We start from the raw sequence: 14,114 nt of genomic DNA, 5'->3' as shown, positions 1-14,114 counted from the left end.
TAGGTCCAATATTTACACTACAGCCCCAATTCTATGAAATCCTTTACATTTCAAGTCCTAAATCCTCATTAAATCCGGATTGTCATTATTTGCTTCCAAAGCAACTAGTGACGACCCAACCCTAATGAAACCCTAATCTCGTTTAATATATAAACAATTCTTCATCTTCAGAAGAGGGTGACGATCTTAAGCTCTCATTTTTTCTCATACTTTCATAGAATCCTCTAGCATATTGGCTTACTATTTATGTGCCTAGAAACGTAAATGTACACTTGGATTATCCTAGGTTGAATTTCTTGTAACCGAGACATAGGGTAGAAATATCAGTTCGGAAAGTGATATCACAATCCAAGTTGGTATCCAGATCCACCACAAACCCTAAATTTCCCTACAATCTTCACCGTTAGATCTATAAGGGTTCTTTTAATAGGAAAGAGGATGAAAATTTCTCCTTCTTTACCACCAGTTGACCACTAGACATGGATATATCAAGATCGGCGATCTATAAGGGTTCTTGACTGAACTGAACAAGCCTAAATGACCTCTCTGACTCAGACATAATTAGGAAACCCTTGATTATATACTTAGTATCTTCAGCAGATGGAACTAGCTCATCAAACTTAAAGGTTGCAAAACATCAAACAAAATAAGAAGTGTGAATGTTAGGATTCTTAATACAAGAAAAAGTAGACCCTACCTTTTTAATCCAAGATTATGATAAAAGATTTTTGTCAGGAATCGAGTTGCATTTCACGAAGAAATATCTCCCATTCCAAGCACCATCATTATGCTTGGACTTCAACACAAGGGATGGTTTATCGGTTTTGACCTTCAACAGGAAGCAAGAGTTCCCAAAGGTTGTAAGATCATCAATGTAGGCTAACTTATTTAAACCAATGGTAAGATCCCTAGAGTGGTTCAAATGATAGATCCAATAAAGGATCCTCCAAACCGTCAACATGACTTGAACATACGAGATTTTAGTGATCTCGAAAAATTCATAAATAAATTCCACAGAAGGGGTAAGAAAGTCCTAGGGTAAAAGGATACTCAGGAAAACAAACCCAGGAGGGAGAGACAAAGTCAAGTTGGATCCTAACATAAAAATCCCTAAAGATACTGTCGGTAGGAAAAGGTCCAACCGACCTCAGGACCTCGATATCATTATCATTGAAAGTATAAGCTTCCTTGTAAGACAATATTTTCTGATCCTTAAAATCATAATCTGGAATGAAGATGATGGTGGAACGAGAACAAGTAGATTTTTTGGCCATGACTAAAGACAAGAGAAGAGAGAGAGAAAGAGAGAGTGAGAGAGAGAAAGAACAAGATTAGTACCTTCAATGGCATGCAACTGATGACGGAAGGAAAGCTAGAAGAATGAGATGAAACTAATGAGCTGGACGGCCTATTTATACAGAAATCATTGATAGGTAAAATGGTGATTTGACCCTTTCCAACAGCTAAAAACCTAACCGTTGAAATTCAAATTACCGTTAGAGAAGTTTACTTCGTTTTTTACTTAAAATTTTTACCTCTAAATATTTAAACACTAACAATTATGTTTTGCATGTATAATTTGAGGGCAATTGTTATGGGCAAGATTTTTAACTTATATTCAGGATCCTCAAATACTTCAAAAGCCTCAGGATCCTTAAACATATCCCACGATCCTGACTATTATCACTTGTATTTCTAATACTTGTAACAACTATATTCTTTTTATTTTTCTCGCATGTGCAGAACAAGTCAACACAATACTCATTCTCAACGAAGAGTTGTCTCAACCAGGCAAAAGATCCGGAATACCAAGTCAAATAACGTTTATATGCTGATTCTAGAGGATCCCGAAATAATCAGACTTCTTGTTATTAGCATTAGACTATAAATAACACATATAATTAGCACACTAGACATACACTTAGCTCATCCACGATACTTGTACTTAAATTTAGATATTCATCTTGGTAATCAACATTTTACATCAATAAAATCATCAAGACAGGTGATCGTTATCACCTTCCAATGTTTTATGTCTAAGATCCTATCAAAAATCAAGAGTTTTCCTTGTAACTCATTTGTGTCACTTTGATTATCATTTATTACTTGATTTGCCATCGAACACGACCTCTCATACGGGGGATTCTAAATACACCATATTAAAACCATTGTCAACTCAAAAAACCATTGTTAACGCAAAGTAAAAAAATATTAATAATGTTAATATTCATGAAGGGTGAAAACAATAATATGAATGACAAGTTTAAGATTGTCTCGACAACCGTTAAAATCATTTTCCCTTTTTCGTTGAAGATAATTATTTTTTATATTAATATTTATGATTATATAATTTCATTTTTTTTTGTTATAGTACAAGTTCATATAGCGTAATTGATAATGTAATACGTCATAAACTATAAACTATTTTACATATTTTATGTTTCTATTTATTTATATTATAATATTTATAAAAAAAATCCTATGATAAAAAAATAGATGTGTTATAAACTATCCAATTATCTCTTTATTTATCTTTTGATTAGTTTAATATTGCTATTTTGTTTTTATTTTTTATATGGATTAAGGTTGTATTACTATTTAATTATTTCTTAAGCGATAAGTGTTTGCCTTGGTCTCAACTAGTTGATTAATCTCTGTATAGATAATTATTAAATTATGATATTCATCATATGCCTAGTCTTTTTTTATTATTATTATTAACGTCAAGCAAAAACATAATAAAAAACACTATTACAACTATTTTTGACGAAACACTACAATAAATAAAAATTATAATTTTTATTTAATATTGTTTTTTTCAAACACTGTCATATTTTAATTTTATTAGAAATATGTTAAATTTGACAATAAAATATGTAATATTAATAATGTATAAATTAATTTAATTAATTATTAGAGATATCAACTATATGAAAATTACAACTATTATGTGGTCCATTCGGTGGAATATATGCATTCAGTCGAGAATTATACATTATTTCTCATCTAGCAGAACACCCTAATCTGTGGTGACGCCAAAGTGACAAAAATGTAGGCATTTGATGCAATTATGTAGATCAATTTTCACATAATGATTATTTTGAATGTAGGCGATAACAATAAATCTATGATGTGATATTTCTTGTGGACCATGTTAAAATGGAAAATAAGTCAACGAACCTTACTTATCTAAAAAATAGACGATTACACCATATATGTTAGTGATGTGACCTCGCTATCGTTCCTCTCCAAGCTCTTCTAATGGATTCTGAGTGGCTTCTTCAAGATCACAAGAAAGAAAGGCAATCAGCTATTTCCCGGGAGGAGGCTCCCGGAAAGACGCTCCGACGGTCAAGTTAGATAGAGTTTAGGGTTTATGGGCGAACACCCAAACATTGGCAGGACAAGTGGTTGTGGGTGAACCATGACATGGAAGCCATGGGCAGCCCTGCCCTTTCTCCTAATATGTTTGATGCTGCCGTGCACGCTATGTTTTATCTCGTTGCAGGTGCGCGGCGTATCCAGTTGCTTGGTGAAATGGAGGTTGCACATGCTGGGTGTGGTTCTTGCGTGGCTGAGTTAGAGCGTCGTGTTCCTGAGCTTGGCGATGACCTTCAACGTTCAGAACAGAAGTATCAGCTTCTTGTTTCCGAGAAAGTTGTTGTCTCTTTCCTCACCCAAAGTTTCTGCTTCCGCCTAGTACCTCCGTGTGAGTTGCACTATGATGCTTGGTCGGCATGACGTTTAGATATGCTTGTTTCGTTGCTTCTCCCTCCTCCTGTCTCAAGTATCGTTCCACCTTTTCCTTTAGTTTAGCTCTCGTTTGTAGTTTTTTGCCCATGAGCTTTTGCGACAAGGGGCGTGGTAGGAGTCCCCACGTGAAGGCCCTGGCTATGAGGCCCTCTTCGTGATAGCTAGTCTTGGTTTGGGAAGGCTAGCGGTCCCTGCATGTTATATTAGTGGGATGTGTTGTTTGCCTATGCCCCTGGATGGCCTAGAATGCATGGTAGCTTGGGTTTGGGCCGTAGAAGGCTTGCTGCTGAAATGGCAGTTGAATCGAGTATCCAGGAGATTGTGTCGGCAATGACATATGGGGTGACGGTTGGGCATTTGGTATTTGGTTTACCAGCAGCGTCGTTGGGTGGGATTGATAGTTGGTGTTGCATTATAGGTGTGAAGAATGTTGGCATTTGGGGTGCTGGAGATTGTGTCGGGGTTGGCTAGAATGTTAGTGGCGTCTAAAGGGGTGTGACTAATGGTACCATCACCTGAGTTGGCCCTGGATGCTGAGATGAAGGTTGTGTGGTAGTACCAATGCTTGTTTCCGACGATGTGGGCAGCGGCGGAGGTGGCTGCTGACTCCCCGATGTTACCGCAGTTACTATAGAGCTTCCCTCGCCTGTGGCTTCTCTATTGGCCGTCATAGGTGGCGGTGTTTCGTCCAACAGTGTCATGGACCGTATGGGACTGGTCTGGGCTCCTCCAGCTCTGTTGTTACTATCGGACACCACTGATTTCGCTAAATGGTGCTTTTGGTTTTGTTCTTCGTCACAATGATGAAAACAATTGTAATAACCCGAAAATTTATATAATTTTTTTTTCATTTAATATTTAGAAATTACAACCATATTTGTTTTTTTCCAGAATCACATTAAATAAGTTTATGTTTTAATCCCAAAATTTGTGGTTTAATCCCAAAATTTAATTTTTTAAACAAAAAAAAAGTCTTCATTATTTAATTTTACATACGATTGGTCGTTTATTATCTGTTTATGATATGAAGTTTTATTACATGTTAAATGTTTGGTAAAATGGAGTTTATGACCAAAATAGTGTTATTGAAAAAAATATTTACCAATTTAGTATAATTACAAAAATATTTACCAAACTAGTGTTTTTCTTATATATTTTCATTTTTCTTGCTGTTTTTATTTTATTTAAATATTAGGTTTTTTTTTAATTTCAGTATTTTACATTTTTTTTTAAATATTAATTTTTTATTTTCTTTATTTCAGTTTTTTTTTTCTTTTTTTAACATATGTTTAACATAATATAAAAAACACACAATCCCATACATTATTCGTCAATTAAAAATAAAATATTTTAAAACAATTATGGACTTGGGTAAGAAAAAAAAAGCATCTTATTACTTTCTCTTTTGTAAATAGAAATCAAAATAATAAATAATCTTAGACGGATATATATATATATATATATATATATATATATATATATATATATATATATATATATATATATAGTTTCAAAAAATATTTATCAATCTAATATAGTTTCAAAAATATTTATCAAATTGGTGTTTTCTTAATTTTTCTTCTGTTTTGCGTTTTTTTCTTACTGTTCTTATTTCATTTAAATGTTTTTTTTTTTTTTTTTTTTTTTTTACTGTTTTTTTTTTAATATCATTTTGTTACTTTTTTTAATATGTTTAAAAAAAGTATAAAAAACAAAAAGAGAACACATAATTTCATGCATTATCATCAATTAAAAATAAGATATTTTAACTTACACTATTATAAATAATTATTGTCATCCTTCACAAATAATAACATTAAACGTAGATTTTTTTTCGTTCCAATAGAAATCTTTCTACTAGTAATACAATGTTTAATTTTTAAATCACATCAAAACATATAGGTTAAACGTATATTAAAAATGATATGATGGTCTTTTAATAAATTATGTTAGTCATTGTCAACTTTCAATAATACTTTAATATCCTTATAAATTTCAAAATTATATATATATATATATATATATATATATATATATATATATATATATATATATATATATATATATATATATATATATATATATATCCATCTAAAATTATAAAATTTGCATATATATTCAAATTTATATTTTGATGAAGTCTAAATCAGTTTAATATTAAAAAACTTATCAAAAGCAAAACTACCCTTTCCAATTTCTTTTGAAACAGATAAAAACAAACAAACCCATATAATCATATTAGACATAATATTTATAAAAATATTAAAAAGAAAGGCACAACATATCTATTTAAAAATTTTTTTTCCTTTTCTTCACTACCTCGTAGGTAATTTAAGTAATGAGGATGGGTTTCGTGAACACAAAAATTATTTATTATTTTGATTTCTATTTACAAAAGAGAAAGTAATAAGATGCTTTTTTTTTCTTACCGAAGTCCATAATTGTTTTAAAATATTTTATTTTTAATTGACAAATAATGCATAGGATTGTGTGTATTTTTATATTATTTTAAATATATGTTAAAAAAAGAAAAAAACTGAAATAAAGAAAATAAAAAATTGATATTTAAAAAGAATGTAAAAAACTGAAATTAAAAAAAAACCTGATATTTAAATAAAATAAAAACAGCAAGAAAAATGAAAATATATAAGAAAAATAAGAAAAACACTAATTTAGTAAATATTTTTAAAGCTATACTAAATTGATAAATATTTTTTTCAATAACATTATTTTGGTCAAAATGACCCTATGAATCCTTTTTAGGAATTGAAAGATGTTATTTAGTTGTATTAATATACTTTTAGGTTGATTTAGTCGTAATAAAATGTTTGTTTTCCATTATATACAATTAGCCACGTCTCACCCTTTTCATCATCGAATTTCTATTTCATAGATCAAAAATATGTTGATAATTCCAACCCTATTCATATGATTGGTCATGTGTATACTTATGTACTTGGAACGTCATAATTCCACCCATTAGGCAAAACGGTGTTGTAAACTAGCATACCGTCAGCATCCTAGTTGGCCTCCAATGCCAGCAGCAAAGCAAACACTACTCCTTAATAGACATATTTTTCAGAGTTCAGACATTGTTAGGGTTGCATGTTTATGTAGTTCAAATTTGAATGACAACAACAATCCATACCTTTATGTACAACTATTAAAACCAAAGGTACAAATAAATAATTTCAGATGACATCGGACGACAACATACCATTATATATGCAAAAAAAAAAAAAAAAAAAAAGTCATTGAGTTGTTGAATGCTGCATGACACCTATATGACACCAAATGTTTAATACATTTATTAAACACCGCACCATTTACTTTTACGAATGTTTGGTTCTTGATGATAGCTTTTATAGAATTGCTCGTTACTTTAAAGTGATGTCTTCTCATTCATGGACAAAACATTTACTATCTATTTCTCAATTTGCAAATGATAAAATTGGTTGTTTATTTTATTATAGTATGTTTTTTTTTTTTTCATATATATGGAATTAGAGTTGTAAACGAACCGAACGAACACGAACGGGGGTTTGTTCATGTTTACTCATTTAAATTAGCCGAACAAATAAACGAACATAAATGGATAAATGAACGAGTTTTCTTGTTCATGTTCGTTCGTTTATGTCCATGAACAAGTTAAACGAATATAAACGAACGAACGTAAACGAACAAAAATATAAAAACATAATTAAATTTAAACATATATAAACATAAATGTACATATAATATAGTAATGCACTCAAAGATGTTTAAGCATATATGAATATAAAATGAACTTAGATGAACAACATAAACGAACATTCACGAATATAATTGATTATTGAAAGAATGACATCATTGTTCATGTACGTTCGTTTAACTAAACGAACGAGAATTTATATTCGTGTTCGTTCATTTATTAAATAAACAAACATAAACGAAATTTTCGCCGAACGGTTCATGAACTGTTCGCTGAACGTTTAGCTCGTTTACAACTCTATATAGAATATCACACACAACACTTTCCTTGTCACAATCTGACACTTTTTCATTCAAAAAGACTCACTTTAAGTTTTCTCCTGCGAAGGACAATTCTACATGTTTTTGAAAGTTTAGCTTTTAGGTTTTAAGAAAAATAAAAAAAAACAGATTTTCATTCGAAAACATTAACTTATAGCTTTTAAATAAAACAAAAAATTTTAAATATAAAAACTATTTCAAACAACTTTTAACCAAAAAAAAAAAGTCTTAGAATTTTACAAAATAACTTATAGTTTTGCAAAATAATTTAATTATTATTTTTAAAAGGGTTTAGGTCATTTTTCGTCATTTCACTTTTGATTTTATGCTCATTTGATCACTAAAATTATTTTAAATTTTAAAATATCATCGAAACTTTCGACTTTATGCTAATTTAGTAACTTAACTAGTTAACTTTTGGATTTGTACTCATTTAGTCACCTAACTTTTAAAATTATGGTCATTTAGTCACTAAACTTTTAATCTAAATTTTTTTAATAACTAAATGAACACAATTTTAAAAATTAAACGACCAAACAAAAAATTGAATGACTAAATGAACATAAAATCGAAAGTGTTATGATCTTTTAAAACTTAAAAAAAAAAATGACAAAATAAATACAAAACCAAAAATTAAATGATAAAAAATAACATCAACCCTTTTTAAAATAATGACATGTTTTAAATAAATCTTATATATAACTTTACATCTTTTAAAAAGCTTCCCGGGATTTTTGTAGCATAAGTTAAGTTCTATTGACATTTCAAAATAAATAAATAAAGATCTTTAGAAATATATAACTGAAATTAAATGTAAGATTTTTTTTTTTTTTTTTTCAGAATATCAATCAAACCATCTTTTTTATTTTTAATCTTTTTTTTTTCTAGAATACCACTCTCTTTGTAACATCCATATACAAATAAAAAAAATACTTTTATCGAAGTCGTTTTAATCTGACATTTGCTCCCGTTAACAGACTTTTAAAAAAAAAAAAAAAAAAAAAAAACCGTTTGAACTTCAAAGATATTCCAGATCATGGAGTTTGTTAATTTCATCCTAAATATGCCAAAATCAAACAATTTAAATCTTCCTCACCAATTCCACAACTCCATAAATCATGTACACATCAATCAAATGAGGATTTAACAATCCAGAAAATCAAATAAATTTATTATCCTTTCTTCACAAACTTACAATTTCAAATTTCAATCCACAAATCACGGCGTCTGCACACGAGAATCCTTGGATTTATTATCATCAGACGACGGCCGGTTTTCAGAGTCCGACAACCGGACCTCCTCAATCATCCTCACAACCTCCTCCATCGTCGGCCGCATATCCGGCACCCTCACCACACACGCCATCCCAATCTGCAACATCTGCACCATCTCCTCTTCAATATTCTGAAACTTCATAAGCTCGACGTCAAAAACCTCCGCCGTCCATTCTTCCCGGACCACCGACTGCACCCACCGAGGTAGATCCACCATGTCTTCTCTCCCCGGAGACTGAATCGGTTGTTTTCCGGTGAGCATTTCGAGGAGGAGAACGCCGAAGCTGTAGACGTCGGATTTGTGAGTGTGTTTTCGGGTTTCGAGGAGTTCTGGTGCTCGGTAGCCGACGGCGTGACGGGAGGTCGGAGGAGGGAAGTTCATGAGCGGAGCTAGGCCGATGTCGGAGATGCAGCCGGCGGAGTCGCTGTTGATGAGGACGTTTGCCGATTTGATGTTTCCGTGAGTGAATTTTGGGCCGCCGATTGAGTGGATGTGGGCGACGCCTCTTGCGGCTCCTAGGGCTATTTTCACTCGGGTTTCCCAGTCCACGGGGTTTCTCTCGGTGCCCCTGTTTCCTGTTATTCATTGCAATCAATTATTCCGGTTAGAATTGGAATTGCAGATTCCATTCCCATATTCATATTTAGTTGCTACGATGGAATTCATCCTTCATATTTCATGTTTGTTGGAATTTTTTGAAATAAATAAAAAATAAAGAAATCGCAATTCATCGTTCATTATTATATTGAAATAAATAAAAAAAATAAAGAAATCAAATTATATATATATATTTAAAACATACATACAATACAAAATTTAACATTATTGAGAAAAACATTACCTAAAAGCATAAAGTGTTTTTGTCATTATTGAGAAAAAAACATATCAGTTTAATTATAAACTATAATCATTATCAAATAAACAATAGTTAAAATCGTTAAAATCACGAAAGCGCATTGTGGTTTTGTATGTATTTCCCTCTTAAAATCATCCATTTAATAGTCAAAAGATTTATATTTATTTAATCACTACAAAAAGTAGTCGGCTAAATATATATAAAATCGTAAAAGCATAATCGTTATTCTCTATTTTCACTTTCTGCATGTAATAATATCATGTGCTATGGGGAACATGAAAATTTATTAGTTTGTCCCATTCATTGTCGAGTAGAATCACGTTTAAGCTATTGTACTACAAAACTCTACTTATTTTTTGCCCAATGGGCCTACTTTTTTGCCAAAAAAGCAACTTGACTTTATTGAAATGCTCTCACTAAATTAAACTAACCAAAGACTCATTAAAATAAAAGTATGACTGAAAATGTTTAATTTTTCACCAAAATAGCAATTGATAGAGAGTCATGAAATGAGGCTCTTTCCATGTTGACCCTTTAACTTTCCACAAATTTTGTCTCATTTACTTTTGGTGTAAACACAAGAAATAGCAAATAAGAAAAAGAGAAAAGAAAATCATACCATGCAAGAGTGTCAACAAGCTACCTCCAGACATATAATCATAAACAAGAAGTTTCTCATCTTTTGAGTAATAATAAGCCCGAAGTGGGACAACATTTTGATGTTGTCCAACTCTCCCAATAATCTCCATTTGTTGTTCAAATTCCTTCTTCCCAACCACAACTTCTTTCAACCTTTTCACAACAACAGTCATCGACTCCTCAAGAACCGCTTTATACGCAGTTCCAAAACTACCCTTTCCAAGAACCTCAGCAGATGCCCTTAACAAATCCTCAAGATCAAAGTTATAAGAACACCCTTCAAAGAACACCAACTTATTCTTTTCAGGCTCTTGTACTCCACTCCCAAATTCATCTCTAGGCTTTTCACCTCTTGTAGAAGCCTTCCCTTTTGTCACCCTTCTAGGATCTTCTTCACTCTTTCTCTTCACACAACATAAAATCAGCACAATAAGTGAAATCAAAACCAAAATCCCACCTCCAACTGCAATCGCGATAATTGCCCATAATGGAAGTTTCTCTTTCTTTTTTGAGGTTTCTTTTTTATTTGGAGGAGATATTGGAGAACAAGGGTTTAAAGGAAGCCCACATGTGAAAGAATTCCCGATAAATGATGAACTTGGGAATTCTTTAAGGGAAGATGGGATTGAGCCATTGAGATGATTGTAGCTTAGATTTAGATGTTTTAATGTAGGGATTGTTACATTTGGGATTGGGCCAGATATGGAGTTGTTTTGGAGGTTTAACCCGGTTAACTCGGTTAAGTTCTGGATTCCGGCGGGGATGTTTCCAGCGAAGGAGTTGAAGGAGAGGTCGAGGACGATAATCCGGGGAGGAAAAGTCGCCGGAATGTCGCCGGAAAAGTTGTTGCGTTGAAGGAAGAGGTAATGGAGGGAAGAAAGGGATAGAAGATCAGAAGGTAAGGTTCCATTTAGGCGATTTGATCTAAGGCTTAGAATCTGTAATGAGTCGAGTTTTCCAAGTGTGTTTGGTGGAATTGGGCCTTTGAGCCCAATTGCAGGAAGTCGAAGGGCAAATACGCGGGTCCCATCTGAAGTACAGTTTATTCCTACCCATGAATTGCAGATATCAGTGTTGTTGTTCCAGTTCAGCTTTGGGCCATGAGGGACAGAATTGGAAAAAGCTAAAAGTGCTTGTTTATCTGAGTTCAAATCAGCTGAAGATAGAGGTAGAAGGAAAAGTATGAAGAAGATTGACTTAAAGCAGAGTTCCATGAGGAAATTTCCTGACATCAAAAACAGAACAAATTAGATGAGTAAAAGACTAAAATCATATAAAATAATGACATTATGCATATGATGTTACAGTTTCTTATATGTAGTGAGGGACATGAGACATTCTTGCATGTTATGTTCATGGTTTCATAATGTAGACACAAGAGTGGCAGAAATCATGGGGTTTTGGTAATGGATTAGGAAGTTATAGAAAGTGGAGAAATTATTAAGATATTGTAGTTCACTTCCCAAAGCATATGTTGCTCATTAAAGAGAAATAAAAATGGGAAAAGGTAGCCATTATGGAAAGCAAGAAGCAAAAAAGGTGTTATTGAGAAGGGTATACTGGAAACAGCAAAGGAGTAGGACTTAATTTTCTTCCACCTAACAAAACAAAAAGAAAAAGAAAGGTAAAAAAGGACTTGTGTATCTTTTGAAAGAGAAGTGGGATTCTGAGGTCTATAATATTTTTAGATGAGAATATCTTGGATTGCTACATTTGCGAATGTATCAAGAATCATATCAAGTGATAATGAACTGAAATTCCCTTTACAGATATTAGAGAAAGACTAGCAATTGTAGTTCCCTAAAAAAAATTTATAATTATCATGTTAAGAAGGAAAGGGAATATATTTATCCTACCTATTTAACTTAATTTGTAAAAATTCAGTGGTAGAATGTAAATTAGGTTTAAGATTAGTTGGGTCTGATGATCTACCAAATTCTAACACTCCAAATCAATTCAGTCTTTTTGGTTGCCTTGTAACTACTTATCTCTGTATCACTAAAACTACAATTTACCTAATTAATTTTATAAAATAAAAAGTTAGAACTTTGGAACTTTCAGCTACCAAATTTCATCTCTTTTTACTTCAGATCAAACATTGACCCTTTCTACTCCCACCCACTCCCCCAACCACAACCACAATCACAAGCACACAATTCTATCCTTACATAGTCAAATTGTGAAAGCACTCTTATCCACGATTTTTACCTAAAGCAAGTTAATTATGAAATGCACAAACAGATTTTAAACTAGTATACTTAATTTGTTTCATGAACTTCTAGCCAAATAAAATCACACACATGTAACCTAACCTAACGAAATTATAATTGTAAAATTGCATGTATGTAAAACGAACTTTTCTGCGAACAGAATCACAAGCACGGATATAAGCTTAGATGTATAAATTATAATCAAATTGCATAAAAATAAATGAAATTTTCCAACGCAATGCACCTTGAAACATAACGAGAGAATTCGCCTTTGAAGTTCTTATCCGCGAAAATTGAGCTCCGTCGTCGCCATCAGAGCTTCAAACTAACTACAACTGAAATTCACCGGAAAAAAATGTCAATGAAACTCTCCGGCAAAGCTCCACCGGCATTTTCTTCACGAAAAGCGTCGAAACCGAAGGCAACAATAGATCTCAATTTGAGAGAGAACTCTAATAAGTTAGCAGCAGAAATTGACTTCAACGCCAAGCATTTAAAGCGAAAAAAATCTCATCAGAAAAATTCACCAGCATTTAATTATACACACACAAACACGATATACTCCACAGTTGAGCTGGATTCCAAATTTTTATATTGAAATCGCAGTAGAAAATACAGTGTAGAACACACAATCTGTGTGTTGTAGTGTGTGAAAGAGAGTGTGGAGCACACATGATGATAATTCCTTTTTGAGCGGGGTTTTAAAGAAATATTTAATTACACATGAGGACACTTTGTTATAATTTTTCTCATTATTACCACCGTGTCAGTCTACTTGTATTCTTGTGTTTGGTATAAAGTGGTCTTGTAATCTTGTTCTTTATTTCTGACCAGACCTTGATTTATTTAAACATTACACTTTACCCCCTGTAAAGTTAGTGTTGACCATGTGGTAGTTAATAATGGTATGGTTTGACTCCGCTTCCAGTCTTCCGCTACATTCTTCACAGCGTCCATTTGAGTTTATGGCTTTTTCAAAGCAAAACAACAATATATTTTAGTTGTTTTATTTTTTACTTTTTATAATAATAATTTATTATTTTGTTATTTTGTTACGATACTAACAACATGTGAATATTTTCCATTGATAATAGTAATAATAATTTGAAACTTAAAACATGTTTATATTTATTATAAATATGCCGCTATTATTTCTAGAAAAATATATAAATAATGTATATTATAAGCTAAAAAATATAAATGTTTTATTAATAAAGTAAAAAATATAAGTAATTTGCTATTATACTAAAAATAGAGTGTATTTTATGATATTATAAAAATATAAGCAAATGTTTGCTGAGTGTGGTCTACGCTTGGGTGGATTTCTTAGTGAATGACAAATTTGTAAGAAGACAAAACTTTTAAAATGA

At 31.8% G+C, this 14,114-nt stretch overlaps 1 protein-coding gene across 1 annotated transcript; it reads right to left on the bottom strand.

Annotated features, from left to right (window-relative positions):
* Positions 1–8,774: 8,774 nt before the first annotated feature.
* LOC145008302 (putative inactive receptor kinase At5g58300) lies at positions 8,775–13,425 on the bottom strand. The gene is made up of 3 exons (XM_078966917.1): positions 12,989–13,425; positions 10,515–11,759; positions 8,775–9,614 (listed from the first exon to the last, which is right to left on the bottom strand). The coding sequence occupies exons 1-3, from the start codon at positions 12,996–12,998 to the stop codon at positions 8,983–8,985; spliced, it is 1,887 nt and encodes a 628-aa protein (XP_078823043.1). The 5' UTR covers positions 12,999–13,425; the 3' UTR covers positions 8,775–8,982.
* Between the last annotated feature and the right edge of the window lie 689 nt (positions 13,426–14,114).

This window comes from Lactuca saligna, chromosome 8 (assembly GCF_052625555.1).
Source record: "Lactuca saligna cultivar CGN05327 chromosome 8, ASM5262555v1, whole genome shotgun sequence".
Lineage (NCBI taxonomy): Eukaryota > Viridiplantae > Streptophyta > Magnoliopsida > Asterales > Asteraceae > Lactuca > Lactuca saligna.
This window is presented reverse-complemented; position numbering and strand designations above follow the sequence as displayed.

Excerpts from the sequence above, each read along its gene's own strand:
- LOC145008302 (XM_078966917.1), bottom strand. Across the intron at positions 9,615-10,514 it reads CTTGTTGACACTCTTGCATG|GAAACAGGGGCACCGAGAGA; the intron begins GTATGATTTTCT and ends AATGAATAACAG.